The sequence below is a fragment of the Trachinotus anak genome, unplaced genomic scaffold (genome assembly GCF_046630095.1).
Source record: "Trachinotus anak isolate AG129_WGS33_773 ecotype Australia unplaced genomic scaffold, CSIRO_AGI_Tana_v1 ptg000012l, whole genome shotgun sequence".
Taxonomy (NCBI): domain Eukaryota; kingdom Metazoa; phylum Chordata; class Actinopteri; order Carangiformes; family Carangidae; genus Trachinotus; species Trachinotus anak.
In genome coordinates, this window is record NW_027273863.1 from 22,586,293 (window position 1) to 22,607,286 (window position 20,994).

General features: G+C 39.6%; 1 protein-coding gene across 1 annotated transcript in view; it reads left to right on the forward strand.

Moving 5' to 3' along the window:
- The window catches only part of st6galnac5a (ST6 (alpha-N-acetyl-neuraminyl-2,3-beta-galactosyl-1,3)-N-acetylgalactosaminide alpha-2,6-sialyltransferase 5a), a 49,266-nt gene extending 28,861 nt beyond the window's left edge, over positions 1 to 20,405 (forward strand). The window contains exons 4-5 of the mRNA XM_071491458.1: positions 10,923 to 11,030; positions 17,701 to 20,405. Coding sequence (XP_071347559.1) covers positions 10,923 to 11,030; positions 17,701 to 17,959 — 367 coding nt within the window. The 3' untranslated portion in view covers positions 17,960 to 20,405. The remainder of the gene's footprint in view (positions 1 to 10,922; positions 11,031 to 17,700) is intronic.
- The last annotated feature ends 589 nt before the right edge of the window (positions 20,406 to 20,994 follow it).

Consider the following 20,994-nt stretch of genomic DNA (forward strand, 5'->3'; position numbering starts at 1 on the left):
TCTCTGGATTTTAGACTGACAAAATATGCAATTTCACAATGTCACCTCAGGCTCAGGGAAATTGTAATTTGGTGTTTTTCACTATTTTTTGTGCATTTTAATGACTAAAAGAGTAATCCCATAACAGAAAAAAGCCACAGCAGACAAGTATATAATCTCCCACATAGCAAAATGAATCGGGCCCGTTCTTGGGCCACATGCTTGTTTTCCTCTGGTCCAGTATACACTCAGTGCCACAGCCCGAATCTGGCCGATATACAGCATGAATGTAAGATACTACTTCCATATCTGGACCAATTCTGGCACAGACACAGAAAATCTTCAGTCAGTTAATATCTGCCCAGATGTGGAAGTATATGGGCCAGAGTCAGGCCGAGGATACAGGCATATGTTGGGCCAGGAGTTTCATTTTGCTATCTAGGCTATAGCTGCACTCATGAGTGACAGTGGCATTACTACGCTGTGGTCCAGGACTGAGCCAGGATTTTCAGAGTCAACCCAGAGTGAACACTGATGCATCGACTCTGAGGTGGGGGTGGGAGGCGTCAGGTGCTTTCTTTAAATGCTCCAAATTGTTCCTGATGCCTTTTCTTCATTACACCGTATCTACATCAACAAATACATGGATATGTTTCACTCCTGTGCACATGTGTTGTCAGTTCGGTTTTTGGAAGCCTCCAAAATTAACGACATGAGAGTTGACTGTCGGAAATCTCGCCCTTGCACTCACATTCTGTGTTGCCTTTGAAAATCAAGCTTGAAAGACATCAGTAGTTAAACCTCGGCTGTCGTGAAAATGTGAGTGTGACGTGACTTTTGTTTGTTTCTTGCAAGAAGGAAGCTCTCAAGGTTAATGTTCAAGTTCAACATAAAATAGTAAGGTAACAAAAAAAGGAAAGAGTCTCGTCTGCCTGCCTGTGAAGAGCAGATGACTTAGTAAACACTGCTCCGAGCTCCTGTGTCTGCACCTTCTCTCAAGCTGAACAGTGTTAAAGGACTCAAATTGAATGAGTCCGAGCTGATTTCTCAGTCCTGTGGCTATCAATGCTTAATGAAAACACCACCATACACACACACACACACACACACACACACACACACACACACACACACACACACACACACACACACACACACTGTTTGTCTCTGCCGCTCTTTGTCTAAGCCTTTGTATCGGGTGTCAGTGGAGATTGAATCTGACTGCAGCTTAAGATAGATGTCAAGGGGGAAATTGCAGAGTAGAGGATTTGGTGACTAGCTCAGACATTCATCCCTCAGAATCTGAGCCTACAGTCATGGTAAATGTTTACAGTGAGCAAGCAGCTTCTGTCACTGTTCTTATTGACTGTTTCTCATCCTTTGTAGCATCAGGCTTTAGCATCTGTGAGGCTTATTTTAGGTCATTTCTGCTGTGGGGAGTGTGGGTGGAGAAAATAATATATTAGTTCCTTGAATGTATTAGTTCTGTATCTTTTTAATATTTGAGAAAAGTTTAAAGGAAGCTATCAGTGTGCAAAAATCGCTGTACTGTTATGAAATAACAATATTTTACTTAATTTATAAAATGAGTCCCATTGTCATTGAGGGTTTGGATCCTGTGGGAGAGAAGCATTAATAGAAGAGTTTCTGGGTAATCAGCTGTGCGATCAGCAACCCTGCAAGCCTGTAATTGTAATTATGGGTTATGCCATTTCAGTAAAGGTAATTAAGATGGTGTGGGATGATGCAATATCCACCCATTATAATCACACCGGCAGAGAAGCAATGGAAAAACGGTATCCCACTGCATCCTCTGTGTTAAATTGCAAAGCCGGAATGAGCCTCAACCGGTGATTAAAGGCAAATTAGCCTTTGGAACAACTTTTTTTTTTTTTTTTTTTTTTATATATTCAGTGTTTTATGTTTCTGTAATGCTTTATTATCATCACTAACTGCTCTTCTGTGGTGTGCTGCTGTGGTATAGTTTGCTGGAATCAAATGTGTGGCTTACAGGTCAGGTGGTTAGACATCACTCACTTAACAGAAGATTATAAGGTTGATCCCTTTAACAGCAAATCTACCTGTGGTGGAAAAGATGCAAGCTCATGCCTGGGCAGTCCTGGAAAAAATATTCTGTGGTAAGAAATGGTCAAAGCTGGGAAAAGAGAAGACTCAGCAGATGAACTGTGCAAAAGCTGCAGGAGAAGAACTATTGGCCAAAACAGGAGCCTTACTGAAATGGATCTGGAGTGATTAAAACCAGATCTCCTCTTAGACCACTGGGACTACATGTCACCAATACCTGAACCTGTATTAATCAAGGCTCCAAGAAGTAGGCTCAGGAATAATGTAGAGAGCCAGATTAGGAATGAAAAAAGTTCCTTTTCTTTTCATTTACCAACAAGTTCATTCCAACTTACAACAAAGTGTATGTGTATGGTCATGCACACCCCCACACATGTTTTCAGTTATCCCGGCTGATAACTCAGGTTTGCTCAGGTTGATGTTGAGCAAACCTGTGCAGGAAAATACAAGATGTCACCAGATTTTGAAAACCAATATAAATGAAATATTAAGGTGTGATTTGTCCCATCGAGTCAGGTGCAACAAAGCTAACAGGAGAGTCAGGGAGGAGTCCAACAATTATAAAGTGTGTAAATGTCCGCTTGTTTTAAGGAGCATTTCCTGTTTGTGCATTAAAAAAAACTGAGTGGAGAATCTTTATTTCTATTATCAATGACCGTTCAACAAAGATTACCACGTTGTCATTATTGTAACTATGACACCATCTTTTCCTAAATGTTGTGCCTTAATCTAACCAAGCCATGATATTATGCAACATAGGTGGTAATGCCATGTTTATTATTAGCTCCTATGGGGTTTAAACGACCTTTATGGTTGTTCAGGTTGGAGGACTTTGTAGAAGAACAGTGACAGATGAAAAGCAGCCTATCAAATCAGACACAAGGATTTAACCAACTTCTTCTCTACATTTTATACCATCTAAAAAATTCTAAGTTGACATAATAAATCTATCTCCAGTAGCGACTAATGGGATGAAATGCACAAGTAGCCTCCAACGATGTCAAGACGGAGGAAGAGGTTGGAAAATTAGACAAACTGTAAACAGAGTGAAAACCAAACTGAAGCAGGAGAGAAAGTCTGCTGCTGGTGGGGAAGAAACATCAGAGAGAACATATAATAAGACTCTGGTAGAAAAAATATGCATGAAAAGAGATTACAAACAAGGGTAAAGGAAGCTTTATTCTTGCCATTTTCACCCCTGAGGATCATAACAAAAAAAAAAAATCTGATGCAAAAAGAACAGGAGCTGTGATCAGACTGAAAGTATAATAAAGCAGATACAGACGGCCTTAGAAAAAAATGAAGGGCCTTAAATTAATAATCGATTGAAAACAACAAAATAAACACCTCTATAACAACCTCTGATCACTGGAGCCACTCAGGTCCAGTATAAACTTGACACTGTGTCTGCCTACTGGTGTTTCGAGTGCAGGAGGCAAATAAATAAATAAATAAATAACTCGTATGAAATAATAATCCACAACAAAAAAATTAAAATTTTTTACATTAATATGCAGCAGGGACATGTGCTGAAAAGATTACACTGATAATGATATTCAACAGGTGTTTCAGCTCGAACTAATTACACCTAATCACACCGTCATGTGACCTTTGTTTCTCAGCAGTTACATAACAGTTGTTACAATAAGCTCAATGACAACACACCTGCGCTTTAGAAATAACAACAATGCAACAACACAAACCCTCTCATCAGCTCCTGTTTTTCTAATTAGAGCTACTGTATATGTTTCTTTATGTTAACATGCCTTTATCTCTCTCTGCCCGCAGGAGCAACCAACATGATTGAGTTGTGTTCTTGTGGGAAGTGCTGTTGTTTTAAAATCAGTCACCTTTTTATGAAATTCAAGCAACATTTGAAAACAATCTCAGTTTTTTAATCGAAATAAGATTTTAAGGCTCAAGGATCAACGCACAATCAAACTACTCAGGTTCTTTTGCTTAGTGTCACAGAACCAAACTGTGCAAACAGGAGGAACCAGCACTGTTCCCATTCACAGGGATAAATCTGTCTTCCTACTCACAGCTTTCTTCTAGTTCTTTTAAAAGACAGCCATTGAAGCAGAGCTTGACATTTCACACCACATTATTCATCAGCATGTTCATAAACAAGGAAATGAGGAAGACTTCTTAAGTGAGATTAGCTGCATGCATCCTGACTAAGACCTCCACGCATCCACGCAGAGTGCTTGATGACAAAATGTCGTGCTTTGAACTTTGAAAGTTTTCTAATTTGCAGAGGGTGTGCGTTTGTGTGTGTGTGTGTGTGTGGTTGACTCACAGGGCTGTTGTCATATTAAAGCCCAGTGGCTGTGTTTGCATATCGCAACAAATCAATATGTTCCAGACAACCTGGCCCCTGTCTTAAAAGAAAATGAGAAATCTGTGCTTCAGCTACGATAGCATCACTTTGGACTGACACTGTTGTTTGTTGCGTGAACAGACTCTAATAGAGATGAAAGTTGCACAAAAGTGCATTGTCACTATTCATCAAGCTGTCACTCAACCAGCGCAGAGCGAATGATGCAAGAGGTTTGGAAACACAGGAAAACAGCAGGAACGGACCATTTGTACACACATTTCACCAGCGAACACAATGTTGTTGCGTCAAAGGTCAGATTGAGGAGGAATAACAGAGGGATGGAGCAGTAGAGTTGTTGTTTGCTTAATTCCTGAAAGAAAACAAAATTAAGGCTCACTCCCTATTTGATATTTAATACACACACACACACACACACACACACACACACACACAGTAATTACATTCAAAAAGTGAAACTTGTATATTATATTCATTCATTACACACAGACTGATATATTTCAAATGTTTATTTCTTTTAATTTTGATGATTATAACTGACAACTAATGAAAACCACAAATTCAGTATCTCAGAAAATTAGAATTTTACTTAAGACCAGTACAAAAAAAGGATTTTTAGAAATGTTAGCCAACTGAAAAGTATGAACATGAAAAGTACGAGCATTTACAGCACTCAATACTTGGTTGGGGCTCCTTTTGCCTGAATTACTGCAGCAATGCGGCGTGGCATGGAGTCGATCAGTCTGTGGCACTGCTCAGGTGTTATGAGAGCCCAGGTTGCTCTGATAGTGGCCTTCAGCTCTTCTGCATTGTTGGGTCTGGCATTTCGCATCTTCCTCTTCACAATACCCATAGATTTTCTATGGGGTTAAGGTCAGGCGAGTTTGCTGGCCAATTAAGAACAGGGATACCATGGTCCTTAAACCAGGTACTGGTAGCTTTGGCACTGTGTGCAGGAGCCAAGTCCTGTTGGAAAATGAAATCTGCATCTCCATAAAGTCTCCATAAACCTCTCTATTAATGTGCTTGGACACAGAGCCCTGTGAACAGCCAGCCTCTTTAGCAATGACCTTTTGTGTCTTGCCCTCCTTGTGCAAGATGTCAATGGTCGTCTTTTGGACAACTGTCAAGTCAGCAGTCTTCCCCATGATTGTGTAGCTACAGAACTAGACTGAGAGACCATTTAAAGGCCTTTGCAGGTGTCTTGAGTGAATTAGCTGATCAGAGTGTGGCACCAGGTGTCTTCAATATTGAACCTTTTCACAATATTCAAATTTTCTGAGATACTGAATTTGTGGTTTTCATTAGTTGTCAGTTATAATCATCAAAATTAAAAGAAATAAACAATTGAAATATATCAGTCTGTGTGGAATGAATGTATACATTATACAAGTTTCACTTTTTTAATGGAATTACTGAAATAAATAAATAAACTTTTTCATGATATTCTAATTATATGATCAGCACCTGTGTGTGTGTGTGTGTGTGTGTGTGTGTGTGTGTGTGTGTGTGTGTGTGTGTGTGTGTGTGTATATATATATATATATATATATATATATATATATATATATATATATATATATATATACGACTTTGTCCTAACAATCCCCCATTTTTGTTTTAGATGTATAGATGTAATAGATGTAAAAAAGAATAATTACAGTATATATACTATAAATAATAAGTGACTGAAATATTGATTTACTGCACATTATGAAGTAAAGTATTACGTGTCTGTAACAGGTAAAGGGAATGTATGTTAGCAAGTTCTGTCACAACTCTTTAAGGGAGGGCCGTAACAAATGTTGCAGCAAATTTCATGACTATCTCTCCCTGGTTTTTCCAGAGAATTCACTTTTGATCAAAGGGTTAGACAGACCAACACGGCAGCACAGCACCAGCATGGCTAAAAATACACAGAGGTGTGGACACAAAGCCTTGCCAGCCCATAACAGCAGAGTATATTTTAATTACACTCAGGGGTCTTGTATATAACGCCCCCCATGATCTCCCTTCAACAATCTGGTAATATTTCCTCACCTCCCTACAGGAGGATGCGTTTCTATTCCACCATCCCCAAAACAGGGGAAATGTTCAAAATACAAATGCTAAACAGGCCTTTTATTTCAAGGTTTTTTGCCTGACGTGTATCCCCCCGCACTGTTCTCTGTGAGAGAATAAAATAAAGAGAGTCTGAACGCCTTTTCAAACAACTGTGTAAACCTTCCACTCCAAATGTGTCACCCTCATCAGCCAGAGCAGAGCAGGGTGTCAAGGTGTCTGCCTGGTTATTCTTGTCAAGTCTTTTCTCATCAGGCCTGGGCTTTGTTTCTCTAACTAGCAGAGTTAAAACCTCAGCCACTGTGGATTTTAGTGTGTGTGGGGGAGCAGACAAGAGGCAGTAACAAGCTTTCTGAAAACAGCAGGGCGAGAGACAGATCATTTAAAATATATATATGTTGACATGTCCTGGAAAAATCACCCAAAAAAATATGATTATTGAGTAAATTACTAACTTTCACACATTTAAAGTCTTATTTGAAGTGTTTGAAGTCTAATTGAAATGAAAAATTATTTATTAGCCATGCAGGCAGCGTGCCTCAGTCGATCAGTCCATCGCTTCAGACTCAAGTATCTCAACAACTACTGGATGGCTTGTCATGAAATTTGGTATAGATGAATCCCGGAGAATGCAGCCTACTGCCTCTATTAATCGCTTAACATTTTATCAAGTCTCAAGTCTCCAGCTTTCAACAATAAATTGAAGACAGTACAGAATTGGTCATCCAGTATGTTCAGAATAAAATGCCAATAGTTCTATTTGCCAACCCATAAGGAAAAAGAACATAATATTTTCCTCTCTAAAAAATCATTTTCTCCCCATCACCCTTCATTTCTTCTGCCCTCTGACAAAGTAAAAGGAGTCTGACAGTCTGAGATTTTGTTTTCTGCTCCAGCCCATTTTCTGCAAAATTCAACAGGGCTTCTGTCAATAAAATAAAATATGTAGGTCAAATTTTTACTTTTAACTGACAGCACACAAATTATTGTGTTGTTCTTGTCCATACTGAATACATCATGAAAATATTCACAGTGTACGTTGGAAAAATGTATGTGAGCCCCTCAGCTAATGACATGAACAAAACCTAACTGGAGTCAGGAGTTAATAAATCTGGAGTCCAGTCAATGAAACGAGATTGGAGGTTTGGGTTGAAGCTACTATGATTTAAAGAAACATTTTGAGTTTGCTGTTCACAAGAAACATCTGCTGATGTGAAAGACAGATCTCAGAAGACCTGGGATCTAGGAGGAATTGTTTTGCATAAAAATGAAAGAGTTACAGAGTAATTCAAAGAGTTTAGATATTCATCAGTCCACAGTCAGACAAACTGTCTGGGCGTCCAGCTAAGATGACTTAAAAGGCACAACGCAGAATAATCAACAAGGTAAAAAAAAAAAAAAAAGAAGCCCAGAGGAACAGCTAAGGGTTTAAAGGTATCATTGGAGCTGGTTACCATCTCTGTTCAGACAACCATATATAGATTATGATGCATTGCTGCGTGGGGCATGGTGTCCATGGCAGGACATTCCAGAGGAAGCTTCTTCTCTCCACAAAACATCACATACATGACTGAAGTTTGTCAGATAGCACCCTGACACTCCACAAGACTACTGGGAAAATGTTTTGTGGACAGATGAAACTAAGGTTGAATAGCTTGGGAAGAAAAGGGGGCTGTACAAAGAGCACTGCATACTAACATGAAAAGAAGGTGAAGTGGGGGCATCATGGTTTGGAGCTGCTTTGCTGCCTCTGGGCCTGGACAGCTTGAGATCAGGGAGGGAAACTTTAAAACTACATTTTTTCAGCTGTTGAACCACCGTATTCCTATGCACCGATTCAAACAGCTGATCTGCAGAGTAACAGAGAGCACGCTGTTGTCACTCTTTTGCGTAGCATTACAGTTTTTCAACAGTTTGCATACTGCTGTTTCAGAGGAAAGGGCAATAATACCAAGGGTGTAGGTTTGCATATGGACGACATATATTTGAACGAACCTGTTTCCACTTTCTGGAGTGAAGCCATCACATCATTTCAATGTGCTCTCCCAGAGGCTACGTCTCCAAGACAACAGATTTAGGCATGCTAGCATTTGATTGGCTGAAAGGGCAGGGACTAACTGGAGGCTCATGTTATTATGTACAAATATTGGACTAACTACAGAGAGTGTAAGTAATAGGTGAACTCACTATCCAGTAGCCACAGTGATTTCAAATGAAAACCTGCTGGCTTCCCAACACCACCATTAGAAAATTAATACTAATGGTGGTAAAATTGACTTTTAATCTTTGATCTGTTCATTTATATTGTTTTATGTAAATACAAGTAAATACAGATCAAATGTTAATAAACCATTCGGTTGACGGCATTGAAAAGTGCTGTTTGTTTTGTTGTGGCCCTATCAATGTTTATATCAAAGCTACGCCCTCGGGTAACATACACTGACTATAGATAAGCACCTCACACAACCCCAAGTCAAATAAGCCCAACTATCACTTTAACCCTGAGATTCTATTGAATGATGTGAAGAGAGGCGCAGATATATTCCTGAGAAAATATCTGAGCTGCAGTAATTCTGGAGGAAGAATGGTGCTAAATTATAATTGTTTGTGTGTTATTAGCCGAAGCACATTGTGTTTGTCTACGCTTGTGACTTGTGAGGAAGATCAGATATTTTATGACCAATTAATGCAGAAAACCAGGTCATTTCAAAGGGTTCACGCACTTTTTCTTGTCACTGTAAATGAATGTGGCAGCAATTTACTGGTCTCGAAGCACTGCCAGTGGCACTACTACATCTTTAATTATTAAATAAGGAATTTAATTTAATGTAATTGCTGTGCTTTAAGTAGAATTGATTTTATTTCCCTCTTTCACTGTTATTTTTTTTCCCTTTTTTAAGTCTTTCCATGTTGTTAGCAACTTGGCGTGGGCAAATTGCAGCATGACAATGGTGCTTAGAAAATGACCCCGTTGGAACAATCATAATAAAGGTTGCAGGATAGAATATCAACATCCTATTTAATATTTCCAAAGGAGCCATGGTGTGGGGCCTGATGACTGATGCATGAATACATCTACTGGTCACCAGTCACAATCCCAGTCAGGCTGAGGTTGAGCTGTGCTGCAGCGGGAGCAGAAAGAGATGCACAGCTGTGCCTGAAGGGTTCAAATCCACCCCTGCTGAATCTTTCATTGTAAACCTGTTACATCAGCTCTTATTTGAATATTTTCACCCTGTGTCCGTGAACATAAGAGCACTTTTGATGCTTTATTTTTTTTTTTTTTTTTTCACTGAAACTAATTCATAAATTGATTTGATGACTATTGATTGTTCCAAAAATGCTTTGGACCACAGCAGCTAAACCCCCTGCTTGACAGTACTTGGCAGTGATTATAGCTGTGGCTACAGGCCAACAAGCTCAGAGATCAGCATCATGACATTTTCTGTCACTGCTGCATTGTGAAAACAAGAAAAAGAGTCTGCAGCCTTTGCTTGCAGCTCTTGAGGTTGTTAGGCACAGCGGTGCTTTGAGCTAAATGCTAATGCTAATCCTAAAATCATGTTGGCATGTCAAAAATGTAAGGTACTTAATTAAAAAAAAGAATTCCCCCAAAGGTTACTTTATATACTCCAATCTGAACAAAAGAAGCTAATCTTATCACCATTTCATGCTGTGTTGAGAATATGTCAGACTGTTCTCATCACCACAGATTTCAGTTAACTCTCAACAGACGTCGGCATTTTGCTGTGAAAAAATCCTCAGAAGAAGTTTTAGTTAATTTTGTTTCATTTTGATTAAAGTAGTTTTCACTTTAAACTGATGCTTTTCATGGCCCTTTATAAAATGTGCAAGTTTCATGACTCTGGAGCCCATTAAATCTGCTGAAAACCAACAAGGAATTCTTAAAAAATGCATGGTAGTCAGACTAGAGGGTTTTTTCATCTGACAGGAACCCTATGAGATGGACCACTCTGATGGGCATTTAGATTTAGAGATTTTTCTCATGCAATGTAAACACATTTCATGTTTCCTCAAAAAACAACATATCTTAAAAAAATATAATTAGCGCTCATCCCCAGCTAATCCTTAAAAAACTTGCCTGAAAGCTCAGCAGTTGAGGCAGGGCTACTTTCTGATTAAGGGTTTGATTATTTGACGTGGTTCATTTGTATCAGTCGATATGTTGGATGGATCTGTATTTTAATGAAGCTGTGTGGGAACTTGAATGATCTCACAGTCAGGGAAATCGACCTCTGGATTTAGATAAATCTATATTCTGCCATAATACACCAACATGAGATTTTCTGATTATCTACCCTCGTTAATCACATTAAAAAAAAAAAAAATCAAATATGGAGCTGTTTCCATCCTTGTGGTCTCCCACATATGAAATCCATCTAACTGTTTTTTTTTTTTTCTCAATCTCTCCTCCTCCACCTCCTCCTCTCCTCTGCAGGAGGATATCAAACTCCTGGCTGAGCACCGGCTGGTTCACTATGACCATCGCCTTGGAGCTGTGCGATAGGATCAATGTCTACGGCATGGTTGCCCCTGACTTCTGCAGGTGAGACAGCGGAGCTGAATGTAAAACATCATCATGAGCTCATCAGCAGGTTCCATCAGGAGTTTTTTAAAGCAGAGCCATATATGCGGCCGCCTCAAGTGTATACAAATTCATAGAGGCAGAGTACAGCCGCCTGATAAGAAAGATTAAAACTGTAAATATATTCAGGCAGCTGATAAATAAAATGTCAGAGTGGCTGGAGATGGTTTTGGAATGCTTAAATAAGTCAGTAAACAAGTCAGTAGAACATCTAGATTAAGGCATTCGATTAGATGTTGAAATTTCACACTGATTTTCATTTCCATGCTCATGTGATGCGTGAGAGGGAGAATAAGCAGAGGTCTCACCCTGGTTCCTTTCTCTGGCCACCACAAACATCAGCGTACAGTCAGCCAGAGTGTGTTAACAAGGCAAAAGTGGTGAAATATGGCTTTATCCTGCAGATATCGTATTGGGTATTACTGACAACACTACATACAAGGTTATTAGAAGAAAACAGCTTTTTTTTTTTTATCAGTAGACAGATTTCCCTCCATTGTGTCTTTTTACAAGAGCCTGGAGGATGGAGTCAGGCCATCAGAGAGATTCAGCTCACCTGGGCTAATTCCCTGCTGCTCTACTTAAGCTAGTGTCAGTCAAGCATCTCCCTTTGTCTCCTGTTGCCTCCACCGATTTGGTTTGGTTTTATTGGATTTTGTTGCTGTGAACAATGTCCCTGCAGCATGTTTTTCACTTTTCATTCAGTGCCCATGCCACAGAAGTGCTATCAGTAAAAACACAACTGACTGACACACAATGGATTATCAGCTACTGTGGGCTGTAAAGGACAAACAAGTTTTCTCTCCTGAAATTCAGGCAAAAGACGGCTGCATTTCTTTGCTACACTTTTTTGTTACCCTTTTTGTTACGATACAGTTTGGATTATTCAATATAGAGATGAACACTTGAGAGGATCCAGCCAATTAAGTGGAACACACTTAAACGAGAGAAATTACCACATGTGCAGCCCAATGGCAGGACTCTCACTTCAGCGATTCCTCTTTCAAAATGGTTTCTAAGGCCTTGTTCAGACCTGGCATTAACATCCATCTGGGGTGATCCAGTCACAAGTGGACAGCTCAAAGTTCAGGTGTGAACACACCTAAGTCGCATTGAGGACACATTAGAGATCCGATCACTCAGACCACATTCGGAGGTGGTCCGGGCCACATGTGGCCACATTCTTTTAGCAGTGTGAACATAAAAACGAGTCCACAGTCAAGTGGCAACCCACTGAGATGTCTCCCACTGGTTTGTGAACTGTCTTTTGCAATTTGGCTGCCACCATCTTCATTTTTGAAAACCAGAAGAAACCATATTTGGACAGAAAGGTGGAGCTGAGGAGGGGTGAGAGGTGGATCTGATCTGCTCTGTACTCAATCCGGATTGTCAGGCAGGTCGCTGTGTGTGGTTCAGGCTGTCAATCACACAGTAGCCCCGGCCTAATGCGTACCCCTCATTTCCTCTAAATAAGACCATAATTTAAAAAATGAACATAATGTTGTCACATAACATAATGAAGAAGACTTGAAACTAGCGACTGAGGCCCCTGATGGTCACTTTTCAGATCCAGAGTCTACGTCCATTTCATATACAGTCTATGGCCACAGTCTAATTAGTCCCCCCCCACAGTTTTATAATTAACCAAAAATATTTTACTAAAACCTATTTCATTATAGAGCTGTGAGCATTGCATTGAATCACTGAGAACCAATCACAAGTGGTCACTGTGGACTTAAAGCCAAGTGTGAACAGACGTACTTACAGCTGACCACTTGTGATGGACTTGTGATGGATCACTGAACAGGGCCTAAAAGTGTTTCTGGTCAGGACAACACATCCACTCTGATGCGGATTCTGTTTCGATGTTAAGAGGCCAACTTTCTCTGACATGAAGCAGACTCTGTGATAGCTCTTTCTCTCAGGTCAGTGCACTCCATGCACACAGTATCTTTCTGTTCCTGTTGTTTTGGGTTTCAGTGCAACAGCTAACACGAAGTGTCACCCTTAACCACATCAACACTTATTAAAAAGTGAAAAGCTGTTGATCACCTTGCACTTTATTTCCCTACATTTGGTTTGGCTAAACCCTTTTTTTGCAGCAAGTGCCTGCTAAATTTTGGAGAAGCATTAATTATTGAGCACATTAGTACATTGGCCTTGACAACTTTTCATGAAATAACCATCTTGTTTTTGAAGGCGTATTCCACTGCTTTACTGTTTCACATGTCATTAATGTGTTAAACTGGTGGAGTGGCCCACTAAGCTTTGACAATGCAGTTGTGAGTTAATTAAAATGAGTGTTTTTAGCCTAAGCAGTTTTTTTATCAACCCCTGAAGGAGGATTTGATCCTAAAAAAATAATCTTTACAAAATGTATTTGCAGCAAATTCAGAGATACATGGTTTTCAGTGGGTAGTGATGGCAACCAAATTTCAGCTTCTCTACATGTCAAGATTATTAGAAGCAGCTAAAAGGAAACTTTAAATAATGATCAAATTAATTGCAAATGTACACAGTACACAGAGGCCCTGAGAGATAACACATGCAAATAGACAAAACACAAACAATTTCAGAAAATATCTTCTACAATTTGACAACAAACGCACTGCAAATACACACAACACAATGGAAGGCTGGAATCTGTAACCATAAATGTATTACAGTACATCCATGTGCACTTGTTCAATTCTTTAAACTTTAAAAAAGTGCATCCCAGCCACAGTAGCATTAAGCATTTTGCTACGACACCACTGAATATGGAATAATAATAATAACAATAATAATAATATATATATATATATATATATATATGATATGATAGATATATAGATATACTTATCAATGAGCTGATGTATGATGATGACTTGGTTGTTATTCCCCCTACAGTGTTGGCTTACAGCAACTGCTCCGAGTATGTTCACAATATGGTTTGCAGTTTGACATCCAGTTTAACCCTAAAAAGAGTGCTGCTATGATTGTTAAAACCAAAGAGGATTTGAGGCACAAGTTTCCTAAATTTTATATGGTAGATCAAGAGCTAAATGTAGTAGACAAAGTAAGATATTTGGGTCATATCATCAGGGAGGACTTAAGTGATGATGACGATGTGTACAAGCCAATATGCTGGCACGGAAATTTCATATGTGCACAGACGATGTTAAGATCACCCTTTTTAGAGCCTACTGTACTCCACTCGATACAGCTCAGTTGTGGTGGAGTTACAGTAAAGCAGAAATGAAAAGGCTTCGGGTGGCATTTAATGACGTTCAGAATCCTGCTTAAGCTCCCAAGATGGACAAGTGGTAGTTGTACGTTTGTGATAAATGTCCCCACTTTTTATGCTGTAATAAGAAATTTTGTGTTTACATATATGGTTCAATTAACTGATTCAAGGAATGAAATCATAATTTCCTTAAGTGAACGTACAAAAAGTGACACAAGGTACTCCTCTTGTCTTCACTGGAATCACTGGAACAGATGTCTGTATGTATTATGATCATTTCCGTTGTTTATCTTATTATCTACTTTTTTATTTTTATTTTGTAACTGATATGGACCTTTCTGTCTGGAATAAAGTAAACATATAATACAACACAATACCAAAATGCAGAAGACAGGTCAGACTGATGGCTTGGCTGCCACAGTGACAAGAGTATTTGAAATAGTTTTACACACATATACATATACAGTGTATATACATAATTTTTGTAGGTGCTCATCTCTGAGCAAAGCCATGTAGAGAATTATTTCCCCTCTATATTCACTGTGCAGCGTACACTTGAAGAATCCACACTTTCCATGTCACTTGGCAACGCTGAGAATTAGCTTTTTTTAATGAGAGAACCACCATGACCACGATGCTACATGGTCCCGTGTCACAGAAATGCAAAGAACCACGGGATACATAACCGGTTCTGCCTCTGTCTTGCTCCTAGCAACCGACTCCTCCCGCCTCATTAGCGGAGTTTAATGGTTTGAATTACAGGTCGCGTCTCCAGCACCTCAGTCAACACTTAAATTGGGGGATTTTATTGGACAAGGAACAAATCTTATTAGATTTCTCAATAAAAAGAACAAACTGTAAAATGTTGAGTCTTTGTTTTATCCTCGTACTTAGCTCTCATTGATTCAAATAATTTTTTTATTTTGGGTTTTGGCACAAATTCAATCTTGATGATAATGAGGAGGGAAAGCCAGTTCATTCCTCCCAGCAGTTGCTGGCTTAAGCTGATACTTAGTAATCCTTTTAGCTCTCATAACGAGTCAAGTCTGTAGATTTTACTGGATGTGATCCAACTGAGAATTCAAAAACCCATCTCTCTCTCTCTCTAACGTCATGTCAAATATGCTTTATGGTGATGCATCAAGGGTTATAGTATCAGAGATATCTGGATTTTAAATTTTCAGTTTATTTTACTCACTTCCTTTTTGCTCTCTTAGCCTCAGAGGAATACAACTGTTCATGCTGCTTCTCAATGTTGCTGTTGCTAGCATTTAAAAAAAAAAAAAAAAAAAAAAAAGTACCATCCTTTTCTTTCTTTTAAAGAAAACATACTTGAAAAATGACTGGCATGATTAAAGCAGGGTTCTTATACAGAACACCAAACATTTACTGAGCCTCAATTCTGCAGTTTTGAACATTTTGGAGCAGAGTCGAGGTGCACATTTTCTCTGGCTGAAGCTTATTTTTGTGACATTTTTGCCTTTTTTTATTTCACTGTGAATACGTGCAGAGAGACTGGAGGATGACAAGAAACTATCCCTGCCCTCGGTTTTTTCATGACATTGTTTGGTATAAACCTTAGACCACCGAGCAATGTCATCGACCGAAAGTTTTACCAAAAGTACCTCAAATCTCTTGTCCGTGACATTTGGACAAACAAAGAAACAAAAGGAATATTCTCCCGCATGAGCTGCTGTAGACACTCACTGTTCCCAAAACCTCAACAAAACATGATTTGATGTCTCTGGAGAGAAGAATAAACAACCAGGACCGGCTTCTCTAGTGTCTGCAAATGAGAGACCACCACTTGTCCAAAAATATCCCCTTTTGCAGGGCTTCATGCTCTCATTTATTCACTTGCTGTTGAAGCATTTTGTGAGAAGCAAACATGCAATATTATTCTCTTGAGATTAATTTGTTCCTGCTAAAAGAAAATATTTAAAATTTAATGCACTCTGAAATGCATACAATCTAAGTCCTGAGATATTTGGGCTGGCTGTGCTGTATATAAAGATGCATAACTGATTCAGTTAAATATGCTGAAATGCAGAGAATGAAAAGCCTCATTAATATTACAGTAGCATCTGAGATATTACATGACAGATGGATCAGAGAACAGTGTGTGAACAGTGTTATCTGCTGGTCTAGGAAGGAAGGACGATTAACTGAATTAAAATAAACAAAATTGGTGGACCTAAATATTCTGAAATACAAGAGGTCTGGTTTTATCACCATGAAATTAATTCAAATGAAAAACCAAGGAGTTACTGCATTAAGGAAAATGAATTATGCCTTCAGAACCATTAGTGCTGTCTTTTCCAATTTAACAACCATATATGGGCAAAAGTGTGGGACACCCCTGTATGAGGGCCCCCATCTTTCTCAACATGACAATGTCCCAATACACGCATCCACATTTTTTTGGCCATGTCATGTCCCCTTTCCTATTCTGCCGATAGTTTAAAGTGAAGTTCAGGACGCTCACATTAAGGTTCTCAATATCTATTAAAATGCACATTGTAGTTTGTGTGTCATGTGATGCTCTGGAATAAATCTGATAAACTGGACACAATACTTATACTCAGCTCATACTAATACTCAGCAGAGACAAAATCCAATGACATGAGACTTTTGGATCTAAATCCCTTCGATGTGTGAGGGCTACAATCCGGATCAGCTCAGCACATGATGTGAAGTCTTCACAATCTATTAGTTTAAAAAAAAAAAAGAAGGTATAAACACATATTTAATCTCATGGAAAGCAAAGAGATGGATGAATGGATTTAGTATTTTAGTACAATCTGAATAATACCTTTTTACTGTATCTGCTATAATTAAATCTGCATGTCACAACTTTGTCAGTAATGTTGCCGAGGCACAGCAGTCCATTTATTACATTAATACTTGTTTTTATCCATTTCATTACATTCCTATTTCCAGAAACTATGAATTTAAGTGTCTTTCCCTCAGAGCCTTTTATCCCTTTTTGACAGTCTGGCCAATACATTACCAGTGCTCTGAAAATGCACATCATTCAATGTTCAGTTACCTGCTGATCCTTGATGACTGGGGTAAATCACAGTATTGCAGACTGGGCAGAATGCATGCTGGGGAAGTCTAGAGATGCAGCGGCATGGTCATCTCTCCTGGAATTTCTATATAGCAGGCACTCGGTGTGCCATGATCTGCTCCATTCATGATGATTATGGGTTTGGCTGCAATAGATAATATTATTAATACTATGAAAAGTCACTTTTAACCATCTGTGACACACAGACAATAAAACTTCATTTGCCAAAGTAAATGACTCATAAACAAACACACTCTCTTACAAATACATACATAATGTTAGACTTAACTTGACAAGTCTCACTCTTTCTCGTCTGTCCCTCTCCACTCCTGCAGGGAGCCTCAGCATCACTCCGTCCCCTACCACTACTACGAGCCTCGTGGTCCGGACGAGTGTGCCATGTACATTTCCCATGAGCGTGGGCGGCGGGGCAGCCACCACCGCTTCATCACAGAGAAGCGGGTCTTCGCCAAATGGGCACGGACGTTTGACATCCACTTCTACCAGCCAGATTGGAGCCCCCCGCCTCTCCCGGCCAACCGGACGCTGGAGGGAACGCTTACAGTGGCACCTCCGGTTACCCAGAAGACGTGACCGGTGTTGGGCTGAAGAAAATGCTGTAGAGATTCATGTCGGAAGGACTGAGGATGGGGTAATGGACCCTCAACGGGAAGGTTACAACATGAAGTAGGCATGAAAACTAGTTACCACAGACGTTGATCCTGCTGGACATTTGTTAGGGACGTTTCTCCAGCTCCACCACTGCAACTCCAGCAGTGTGTTTTGTTTACTGTACTGAACCAGTTCAAAGTTGTTCATCCTTTTCTGGAAATCCTTGTAAAGTGAGGTGGTATGAGAAAGCAAAGGCATCACACAATCCACTCTCAATGCATGCAGTGTCTTACTGTTGATCCTCCCTGTCTTTGTGCACGTGTGTGTGTGTGTGTGAGCGTGTATGCATATATTTACCAAAGGGAATCACATGGGATACAAGTTGGGCTCTCCACAAAGCCTCTGTTGGATGAAGGCTTACAGCTCGTTGAAAGAAAAATACCATTACAATGCCCATAATCTAAGAATGTAATGCTGGAGAAAGTCTGTGCCGAACAGTAATAACAGCCTGGTTTAAATTTGGCTATTTGAAATTATGATCTGTTCAGACGTCATATTCTTCTGTGGTTTTCAAAGATTGAGGTCAGTTTTGGTGCGATTCTTTTAGACTCCTGTGTCACGCATCAAGGCTCAAACTCCTTCAAAGGAGTCACAGACTTTCATTTACACTGCGCGTCAGATATGTGCATCGTAAGCCCACTAAAGGGTCACCACAGTTAAACTGAGCACTTCCTGGCTGAAAAACAAGTAACACTCACTGAGGTTTTATCTCATGCGTGTGCACCTCCTCTGGCCCCCTTATGATACGTGTTTATCATAAGGCCTGGTCGGCTCCTGTCACCAGTTAATAGTGCAATTTATATAGCTACAAGCTGGATTTCCATGTAAATACACAGCCATGTCACACAAGACAAGTGGGAGATTAAGATCGAGAGCAGGGATGCAGCAGCTGCATCCATCCTACTATATTCATCTGCTGCCGCTTGTGTGAGCCTGAATCACCTCGCAAGAGAATTACACCGTTTGGAAGAACACTGGGTTTTTTCTATTTTTGTTAAACTGATGAGTGGATGCATTGTCACTCTCTATTCTCTTGATTGTATTTTATGTGCACTCTGCCATCACTTGATGGAGTACATGCTACATGTACACTGCCCCTCTCTGAGCGCCTCACTTTTTCCTCCCCTCTGCTCCGTCTCCATGAATAAGAATCAGGTGTAAGAAAGTGATGAGACCTGTGATTATCTTGACGATACATCCTGGTTCTAAGTCCCTGTTGGTTTTGCCCTCATCTCTAATGTGAGTAATGAGAGGACAGATGCTGTGGGTCTGATACGTAGGTGCTCGGTCCATGAGAACATGATTCACATCATCTTTCCGCTGCGGAGACGAGGACTTGATTGCTCTTCACACTTCAGCAGCTGCAGGAGTGGCGCTACTGTACGTCGCCTGGTTCTGAGAGCTGCCGACTTTGTCCTGTCGCAGAGACCAATATATGTGTGAGGCTTCCAGAGATGCTGACTCATCTGCGAATGGCTGTGTGCAATTGTGTTTATTAACAAAGTGATAAGCAAAGTTCCTGCCTCATTAACTCTGTACTGAATCACAGTATGTTATTTAGGGCCGCAATTACTCCTTACTACTGTTTTCATTCTCTGTTAATCATTTGGTCTATAAAATGTCAGAAAACAGTAAAGAAATGCCCATCACAAGTACCCAGAGACCAAGGCGATAAGGTTCAAATTGAATTCCTAACCCAAAAGTATTCCATTTACAGTGATACAAAACAGAAATAGAATAAATAGCATCAAATCCTAACATTTCTAAAGGCGAAACCAGAGAAATATTCAACATTTTTTCAAGATAAATAACTTAAAGGAATACAGAAATACAGTTTCTTTCCGAGAGTTTGATGAAAACTAGATGCTTCTTTGATGTCTGTGCAGTAAAAATGTAAATGGAGCTAGTTAGCTTTGTAAAAAGCAAAAACCTACATGTAAAAATGACAGTTGGCCATTTTCTGGCACATAACCCCTAAATGTTGTTTCTACACCTCAGTTTGAGTGATGTGTTAATTAGTGAGATTCAAAGGTGCTGGTGGATCATTTTAGCTACTCTTGGACAGAGTGAGGCTAGCTGTTTTTCCCCGTTTCCACTCTTTATACTAATCTAACTGGCTATTGACTCCAGCCACATATTTACTGTACAGACATGATGCTAGCATCAATGTGAACATCTAACTCTTGGCCAGAAGGAGCATTTCTCAAAATATCATACAGTACCTTATAGCAATTAATCATGTTTCCCTGCTGATTAATTTTCTGTTCCTCAACTAATTGGTTGTGTCGGCACTGGTGTTAATCTGTTTTCTTGTCTTTTTGCATATGGAAAATGTCATTCCACTCAATAAAATAATTTTTATCAGTAATCTTGTGTCAGCTGTTTCCATAATTAACAGTAACTCAATGGTAAAAATGGGACAAATGAAATGAGAGTACTTCCTCTGTGTTTGTAAGCAGCAGCCCTGAGAAACGAAAATGAAACATGGAGGTTTTGAGGAGGATGGGAGGCCAGTGGCTCGCCTTCACCCTCCACTGATGGCAGCTTCCAGTTTTACTTTTCAATCTCTCTTCTTGTCTGCGCACGACATCGGGCTGTGTCATACTGAAATAATAATGAAAGACAGGCAGCGCTACAAGGTCTTCTCATTACTCCCCAGAGCTACAAATAGATCCCTGACCACATTCATAACCGAGCGCAGGGGCATTTTCTGAAGGTATAAAAGGAATAAAGATCAAGGTAACATTAGAAGAAGATGAAGGGAAACCAAGTATTCAGCAGAGAGTCATGAACACTTCAATTATTAGACAGCTTAGCCTTTGCCAGATCGATAAATTGTACTTAATATGCATTGAGGATTAATGGCTCATTATACACCAATCAGCCACAACATCAGAACAGGTTATTGGTTATAATGTTGTGGCTGATCGCTGTATTTTTTGACTTAAAGTAAAGCC